The sequence below is a fragment of the Pterocles gutturalis genome, unplaced genomic scaffold (assembly GCF_000699245.1).
Source record: "Pterocles gutturalis isolate BGI_N339 unplaced genomic scaffold, ASM69924v1 scaffold11463, whole genome shotgun sequence".
Taxonomy (NCBI): Eukaryota; Metazoa; Chordata; class Aves; order Pterocliformes; family Pteroclidae; genus Pterocles; species Pterocles gutturalis.
Genome location: NW_010120611.1, coordinates 5684 through 15039, shown reverse-complemented (window position 1 = coordinate 15039; position 9356 = coordinate 5684). Strand labels below are relative to the sequence as shown.

Sequence of the window (9356 nt, the reverse complement as noted above, 5' to 3'; positions counted from 1 at the left end):
GGGCGCGTGGCCCCGGCTGGCCCACAGCTCCGGGGAGAGCAGGGAGCGAGGGCGGCTTTGCTCCGCTGCCGAGCCCGGCCGGCAGCCTGCGCGGAGAGGCTGAGTCATTATTTTATTATAGCAGGACCCACAACCACTTTAATGTGGGCTTAGGCTGCAAAAACAAAAACATACATAAAAGCATTTGGAATTACTTCATAAAATACTAAATCACAATATTAACCGACTGACCTTTGCTCTGTGCAGACCTGCTAATTTTAGCAATTACAGCCAACAACTTGAACATATCAAGTGGGCAACTGTTTAACAATAATGACATCTGCTTGGAAAATCCAATTATGTCTAAACATCTTTAAATCCCCACTAGGGGATACCTGCTTTCTTTTTGCAACTGTTAGTCTCTGCCTAATAGGATTTTAAACCCGCAGCCTGCTGCACGCTGCGGTGGCAGTGGCCCCTCTCCCTGGAGGGGCAACCACAGGACTGCCATCCCATTAAGCAGGGAGCGAGAGTTTCTCCTCGGACAGTGATGGAAGCGGTTTGGTTTTTGACAGCCTAATCTGATAGACGGGTGCATCAGCTGCATCCCTTCACTCCCTCATCCCCCCTCCCCTCCGCAGCCCCCCGAGGTTCCACGTGCTGGACGCAGCCGGGGCTGAGCTCTGCAGGCTGCTTCTCAGGAAGGACCTTGCTACTGAGACGGGCTTTGCAGCCATTTGTGCCTTTTATGGGGCAACCAACCTGAGATTTCCTCCTGCAACATCCTCAGGCACAAACTGTTTTTGTTTTCTGGGTTGATTTCTGTTTCTTCCCTCTGTTCTCTCCTTTCTTTCCTCCAGCTACTTAAATCCCTCCCTGCTACTCCCCGCTTTGCAGATAAAGCTCCAGCACCAAGATCTGTTCCTCTCGATAATGGGAACCCCTAAAAGACAACAGCTACACAGTGGCTTTTGCAGCCATATTTCAGACTTGTGGGTTTTTCTTGCCAAGAAAAATGATGTTAGAAGTAAATGGGACCAGTGAGGAAGAGCGAGCACAGCGAGACCACCCAACTCTCCAGTAAGCACCCCGTGCAGACCAGGATCCTCCACCATAAAGTCAAAGGTCCTTATTCAGCCCCCGTTAGGTGGCCGCAACCCCCAGAGCTCTGCCGACCTGGCAGCAGCCTCAGCTCCACGGTCCCACTCCTGATGGCTCAGCACCCTGGGCCATGAGCGAGGCTATTGTCAGATATTTGAATTGAGATACAAGAACAGAATATTTCCGTCCCTTCTCCTCCCTCCCTCTCCCTCCCTCCCCGGCCAGCCTGGCTCTTTTCTGATGGAGCGTGCAGCAAAATCACAATCACATGTTTGCAGCAGTAGGAGGCCATTGGCATGGAAGCGGCTGTGATGTCACTACAAACATTTCCACCCTATCCCATTTCTCCAGAACAGTCTCCGTTTTTATGACCCCATCCTGAGATCTGCAGGAAATCAAATTGTCCTGATTCTATTTTGAGCGCTGGTGTCATGGCATCAATATATAACGATGTGGTGTCAAGCCGGAGAGGCTCGAGCACTCTGCCGCGGTGTCACAGCCGGTTTGTTTTGTGCAGCCCTACGGACTGGATCGCAGCCCTGCGGATGCCACGCTTGCCGTGCTGGGACCGCTGGGGACACGTGTGCTGTGCTAAGGGGATGGGCTGGACAGGCTCCCACCAGCGCCCTGGCAGAGGGTACCAGCTGGGGCACAGCGGTACCCAAGGGCAGAACAGATGCCCAGGCGTGCGATGTGCGGGTCTACGGAATGGCGTGTTGGATGCCAACCAGCCCCCGGGGGCTGCAGGCGAAGGAAGAGCTACGAGGCGCTTGTGCAGGGCAAGGGGAGATGCAAGCTGGGGAGAGAGAGATTTGAGGAGGGACAGATGCTGGCAAGGTGCCTGGGGCAAGAAACCAAGTGGCAATCTGACCAAAACGGGGAGAAGCAGCACCCAGCAGATACAAATTCTCGTCTAAACTAGGATCGCCATCTAAACAGAATGAACCACGGGTGAGACCCTCCCGATGAGCCATCTGCGATTCAAACAAGGGTTTAGATCCCATTGTGCTCATTAAACGCTTCTCTGATGTTTTCTAATGACATGTAAACCCCTGCAGACTGGAGCTCTCCCTTGTGCCCATGTCTCACAGGGAAGAATCCGTCCCTGAGACACCTCTTGGCAATTAAGCTCCATCTTACCTCCTGCACCCAAATCTTATCTGCTCCTCAAAGAACATCAGGTCTAACACATGGCATACACAAATCATTCCTGAACTGAGATCTCTAACAGAAGCAACAACATCTGCAGCAACATTTTATCTATGGGCCAGAGAGCTTATCCTGGAAGAACTTGAGATGCCCCACAGAGTCCCCTGGAGCAGAGAGGAAAAAGCACTGGTTTGACTAAAGCAGCAATGGGAGAGACCTGGTGGTGGCCAGTTTATCCCAGTAAGCAAGACAACATGGGCTGCTTTTCAGAAAGGGTAGTGGGAGCTTCTCTACTACTTATCTTAATGCAACAGGACAATCCCAGATGTTTCAAGATTTGAAAAAGGGTGCAGGTTGGACTCCTGCATTAAGATCAGAGCTCCTCCAGGAGAAGCATCTTTTTAGCAGGTTAGGTTATGGAAACTTAGAGCCTCTTTGCAAGGGCAGAAGAGAGCCTGGTGATGAGTTTGAGAATCTCAAGGCTCGTATGAAGCACACTAAGTACTCATGTGTGTTTGCTCTCCACAGTACCAGAAAACTCACATGCTACAACCCCAGATAGGAAAGGGCATTAACCCTTGAGGCCATTTGTTTCTGATGAAACTCCACCTCAAGACTGGATGTAACCCATTATTTACCTTTAGCCATAACTGCTAAACTCACTGCATCCCAAGGAGCCAGCGCCGAGACCAGCCAACCGCGTTCTAAACTCCTGCACGGGGAACATCAGTAATTGGAGATGGCAGTCCGGCAGACTCGCAGCCTGAGACAACGCGTCAGTTCCCATGAAATTGCCCGGCCATTAGTCATCTCCTCTCTGCAGCTTTCATTTTCAAGCCCTCCTTTATCTTTGGCTGTGATTAGCGCTCAGCTGCATTCACCTTTGGTCACCCTCCAAAAAGCACCAGGCAAAGGATCTCATGGGACTCGAATACCACCCACTTCTGAAACATTCAAGGAGGTTCTTTACTGTTTGACTTCAGTATCTGCTTTCCCATCTTCCATGGGGCTATGCCCTGTAACTCTCTCTTCGTGGCTGGCAGAACTTTGCGCCCTTCCTTCCCCAGGCTCAGACCTCCCCGGTGCCATTACAGACAGCTCCTTGCTTTCCCATGCCCTTGATCCCTCGGCATCTTGGCTCCGTGATGCCATCCACCCTTTCCAGCTCCTCCGCTTCCTCACTCTACCCTGAATTCCTCTCACCTCCCTCCGGTGCCTTCCAGGAGCTGCTTTCTTTCCTTTCTCCTGCTGCTTGCTGATGTTTTCCTTCCTGCTTTGGACACTGCACCCCCATAAATAAATAGTTGCCTGAATTGCTCAGCGAAGAGCCTGGCCTCTCCCCACCACCCAGGACACGAGGAAAACCCTCAGTGGTGTTCAAGCAGCTGCAGAACGAGGCCCAGCAGCACCAAGCGACTTGGCAAAGAGCAGCATCGGTCTTAGAGACACTCTCCAGCGTGGTCGGAGTGAGGAGCCCATGTAGGGTGATAACATTTTTTTTTTAATCTTATTTTTTTATTTTATTATTCCCTCTCTTGTGGTTCCTCCTGCTCCCGGAATGAACAGAGGTTTTTATTGCTGGGGTTAAAAAACACAAATTTGCATTACATCCTGGCTCCCGCTGTAATACTTCAGTCTTGTTTCTCTCTCGTCCCCTCTCCAGAACAACTGATGCTATCACAGCCTGATTTAATTTCAAAGACGGATTGTGATTTGGCAGTCAGGGAAAAAAAAAAAAAAAGCCAAGCTAATCAAAAGTCACCATCTGCTGCGTTGCCATGGGGATATTCCTCCCCAATAAATGTGCTCTTTGCCAAAATCACAGATAACAGCACTATAAAGGGTGGGAGGTGGAGGGGGGGAATCAAAGAAAGAAGTTCCGACACTAGGGGGGAAAAACGAAAGGGAGAAATGAGGGAGAAACAAGAGACAGAAGAAGTGGGAGAGAAAGGAGCATGGACTATTGAGGAAAAATGACAAATGGACCAACTAGGGAGAATAAGGAGGAAATCAGAGAGACTAACGAGAAGCTGAGGGTGACAAAGTGATAGAGAGAGACAGACAGCTGGGAAGGAGGAAAGAGGAGAGACACCTCGAGACACTCTGCCGCATAAGATACCAAAACAAAACAAGCAGAGATAAGAGGATTGCCCTCACAGCCTTGTCTCAGGGGAAGGGGAGAAAACTGAAGCACCAGTGAGAACTCCCAAGGATGTTGGCTGGAGCTGAAGAAGAGACCTTACCCCTATTTGCATCACAGTTACCAAACCGAAATCCCTGGATGGGATGGATGGTGACACGTGGGGATGACCAGGGTCAGGCCGCTGGTGGTCGAGCCCCGTGGCGAGCTGGAAGGGTTTGTCATGCTGCAACACTGCACCAGGACCTGGAGGATTAAAATACAAATTATCTGTAATTGAGCATCTTCAAGCTGTCCTGTTTGAGGCGGCAGAGGTGCAGGGGCCAGTTGTTCAAAAGCCTCTGTCTCTTCTTGTTCCCCCTTGTGATACAAGGCAGCAATTTGGGATACGGAGCATAGGGACAAAGAGTGTGTCAGTGTAGGGGTCACTGCTGTCCCCAGTGCTCAGAGGGGACCAGCCAGGCTCCCACAGCACCGTGCACCCCAGGCATGGGCACCAGGCAAGGCAGTTGGCCAAAGAGAAATGGGTTCACCTAACATGAAATGAGTAAAAGCTGTCAAATTTTAGGTCACAATGTGCTGGCTGCCCCCCGACCCTGCTTAGAGCATGCCTGTGTGTGCTGAGTGCCCCTCTTAACCCCAGCAGCTAACAGAGACGTGAGGCACCCCACACTCCTCCCCAGCCCTGGTGGGAGCCAAGCAAAGGGGTCACCTAGCACCCATGCTAGTTGGATGGGCTGAATTATTCACTACAGAGGCACCACCAGCCTGTTTCTTCCTCCTCCTCCTCCCCTGCTGGAGAATAATCCCAGAATAGATCACAGGTTGTGTGAATTCTTCACGTAAAAAAAAAAACCAAAAACCTGAATGCCTTCTGTATGAACTTGTTTTTGCAATTCAAGACTAGCGCTGATAAGAAACGGCCGCTGCGCGTTGACTGGAGGAGCACAACACCATGTTGCCCATATCCAACAGGCAAAAAATTTGGATCAGCTCTTCTCTCTTCCCTTTGCTCCCACTCTCCTCCCCACATTTTACAGGTGCTGTAAAAATCACAAGCCTTAAAACACAGTGCTGGATGGTTTTGTCTGTGTAGTCATTTCAGAGGATTGGGGTCACACTTCCACCTTTGTTCAACTACAGAAACATTTTGTTTTGAAGGAAAGCTAAGGAGCCTCCCATGACTCCAGGAGCTGGGGTTTAGAAGTGTACACTGGCATATGTCCCACGAGAGCACTGATATCCGTTGAATCTATGCACGTGGAAAGAGATAGCCAGTTAGAGTGAACTCATTTAAAAATTAGAATGGGAGCTACTGAGTAATGTTTTTTTCAGAGTAGCTTTAGCAAGGACCAAAGGCATTGGGTCCTCTGAGCTTCAATAAGAGAATCACAGAATCATGAAGGTTGGACAAGACCTCAAGGATCATCAAGTCCAACCCAACCCCACCCAACCCACTAACCCATGTCCCCAAGCACCACATCCACACGTGTCTTGACCCCCTCCAGGGATGGTGACTCCACCACTGCCCTGGGCAGCCTGTTCCAATGCCTCATCACTCATGCAGTGAAGAAATTTTTGGAGAAATAAATGACCTCACCTATGTCAATGGAGCGAGATGGGCTGTCAGAGCAGCAGAGTTTCTGTACTCCAGATTCCATTCTTCCTCCAAGACCCCCAAAACACCTCGCTGAGCCAGGCAACGTCTAGGGAAGCAGAGATGGCCATGGCAGTAACAGGGCTCCTCCAGACCCAGCATCCTCCCTCTGCTGGCACAGTGGAACTCACCCATGGCTGGAGCTGTGAGAAGGTCCAACAGGTTGCCTAAAAGGCTCTCTGTCCTCTGCAGATGCAGGATGGTGCTCCCGGGGAGCACTTTAGGCTGTTCTCCATCCAGGATGGCTCTAGGACTGGGGCCAAAGATAGCCCCCAGCTGTGTCACCCCCCCACAGAGTCCTTGCAAAGAGAGGATGTAAAAAAATGAGCTGAGAGTAAAGGGACCTAAAGAAAGGAGAGAGAAGACATTGATGTGGGAACTAGAGAATCTAGGGGAAAAAAAAGAGAAAACTCAAGTAATGCAGGTGGGAGAGGGAGGGAAAGCTCTCTGTCACCGGGACAGCAGGGAGGGTTTGTGGGAGAGTCAGGAAAAGGATAAAAACACACAAAATAGAAAATGCTTCTGGAGAGCATCAGGTGCATGGACACCCACAGTTACACCCTGCTAGCACAGAGGCAAGGACATGGGGTTAGACAGCAGAGGGATGGGACTAAGAAAGCCTCCAGGAGGAAAGGTTCCTTCAAAACAACCAGGCACATGGACGTGAAAGGGGCCCATCACCATCCTGCCCCCATCACCATCCTCCCTCCATCACCATCCTGCCCCCATCACCATCCTCCCCCCATCACATCTCAATTCCCCGTCCTGCCTCCCTCTTTCCTCTCACTGGACTGTTACAACATTTCACAGTATGAGAAGGGGGAGGGGGGGGGGGTCGAGAAAGAGAAGGACAAACGCAGGGAAACAATTGAAGATTTGTTTAAAAACAGAGAACTTTGTTAAACAAAACCTTTTCCTAAGCAGTCAGCCTACTGCTACTACCACTTTTCTCCCCCCCCTCCCCAATTAAACAGCAAATTATACTTATCAAAGAAAAGAAGGTAAGGAGAAATCTGAAAGGCTGTGAGAAAGCTTTAATTACTAGTATAGTGGCATGAAAAGCTGTTGAGCCCCTTAGAAACGTACATGGCCAATTATCAAAAAATATAAGAGATGCAGAAAGAAAGGTTTGTCTAATAAGTATGAATCGCAGGGCCATTTAGAACATCAGTGTTAAAGCATTAGAGTTAAATGGAAAAGTAAAAAGGGGCTGATGGTTTTAACTATTTCACAGGAGGACAAGAGGTTGATACTGATAAGACAAGCAGTATAGTGAAGTTAATTATCTGCGGCCCTCGGTGCACAAAGCTTTTTGAGCTGGTGATTAATAGAGATAAACCATTCAAACTCCACATTTCTAAGGTGAATGAAGATGGCAGAGGAACCGCACAGCCCCAGCATACTAACTACTCCGACAGCAACGGGTCTGCTGCTGGGGAGGGCTCTGGGTGGGCTTATCGCAGCCCATCTGCTCCCCCTCCTCGAAGGGCGGGGAGGTTTGGGGAGGGACGGAGAAGGGGTGGCCAAACATCCCCAGCATTGGGGGATTGGAGATGGCTGGGGCAGCTCCCCTTTAACTAATAAAACTCATCTTTATGAAATGCTGCAGCATCACCTCTCTGAGAGGAACACAGTCTGGGGGATGCTTACATGCAAGTGTTTCACACCACGCTGACCCTCCTTGCACTAGCTGTGTGTCCCAGGTCTGCTCGCTGCTGGGTATGTGCAGAGGACCTCTCCTTTAGCTCCTCATCCCACCCCGCAGCTCAGGGAGAAGCATTGCAGCCTCCCCGGAGCAGGGGGCAGCGGAGCAGAGAGGGGTTAAAGGCGCTTGAAGAAATCGTTCGTCCTAGATGTGATTTCTGTTGTATCATCACAGGGTACCTGCGTGGAAGATGGGAATAAATTAAGTGGTCTGGTGCTTTTGTGGGAACTGGGAAACAAAAATGTGAATGCAGAAGGACTGACTCAGCCCTTCATCTTTCTGAGACAGATAAATCAAGCACCATGAGGTTTATCATATGCGAGTCTGGCAGATAAGACCTGAAAAAATGGAGAGCTTGGATAGACAAGAGAGACAGATCCTGATCTTACAAGATTTCCAGCCGGATCTGCAGAGCAAAGGAGTTTAGACATGCTCTGACAGTCCTAACCCCCAAACTCTGGGATTTGGGTCAGACATTTCTCCAACTCCTGGAACTGAACAATTCCCAGGAGATTCCTGATGTTTCCTGCTGTGCCCCCCCAGGTGCTGCAAACGCTGGTTTTCTCCTTCTGATGTTTCAGTGTTTCTGCCTAGAGCCCAGCTAGAACAATGAAGTTCAGAGACTGCAAAAATAAAATAATCAGAAAAAATTGACTCTGTTTCTAAGCTTCACAAACTACTCGGTGCGTAGGTTTCCAGCTCAATTTGAATTCTAGGATGACTTTGGGTTTGGCTGTTATTTTCTCCAAAGTGGTTCCCTTGTCCTTGATAAGTTTGGAAAGGCATTTAAACTTCAGCATCTGCAAACAAAAGAATCTTATATTTTTGGCCAAACTAAATTGAATAAATTTTGTGTTTGTTAATTGCATCCAGGCCAACCTCGCGCGGGGCCAAGTTTCAGCCCAGTGGGATTTGCACATGGCCTAGATACAAGCTATTGTAAATGGGGATCCCTGAAGGAAAAGCTGACAGATGGTGATTCTAAAAATGTTTGTCAGAGCCAGCCTTTGTGACACAGAAAACCCATAGCCAAGGGGGTCCCGGAGCTGGAGAGATGGTTCTGAGCTACATGGAAGGCCAGGGGAGCGCGTTGGTACTGGAGAAGTTTGACTGGGCCTCTTCTCCTTGCCTGCCAGACTTGTTTCCGTTAGACCCCCCTCTCTCTAAGATCTGGTTATTTGGATAAAATAGAAATTGGATCAATGCTGCACCTGGTTTTCCAACTACATATTCCAAACCCACTCTGATTTCCACGCTCTAAAATGGGACCAAGATGGACACAGTTTATCCAAGCTGCATGGAAACCCTCCTCAGCCAGTCCCACGAGCAGGGTTACACTCTGGCTTGTGCATCAGCATTTTGGTGATGGGATCAACACCAACATGCCCTGTTAGTGCCATTTTTCTTCTAACTACATGACTGCATTACAAGTCTGGACCAGGAAAGGTCCCATCCAGCACGCATAAGGAACGTGCAAGGAAAAAACTTCTCCTTGTGATTTTCTGGTCAAGCACTGCAGATCCAACTATTTCCAAGCAAGGAAGATAGGATCCAGAAACGAATTTCCAAGTTGGCCCCATTCAACAGCAGCATCCCAAGTCACCAACAACTTTCCCAAAGGGCTC

At 49.5% G+C, this 9356-nt stretch overlaps 1 protein-coding gene across 1 annotated transcript in view; it reads left to right on the top strand.

Moving 5' to 3' along the window:
* LOC104464303 (dnaJ homolog subfamily B member 8-like) overlaps positions 1-2208 on the top strand; it is a 6061-nt gene extending 3853 nt beyond the window's left edge. The window contains exon 2 of the mRNA XM_010076968.1: positions 2139-2208. Within this exon, the coding sequence (XP_010075270.1) occupies positions 2139-2208 (70 nt within the window). The remainder of the gene's footprint in view (positions 1-2138) is intronic.
* The last annotated feature ends 7148 nt before the right edge of the window (positions 2209-9356 follow it).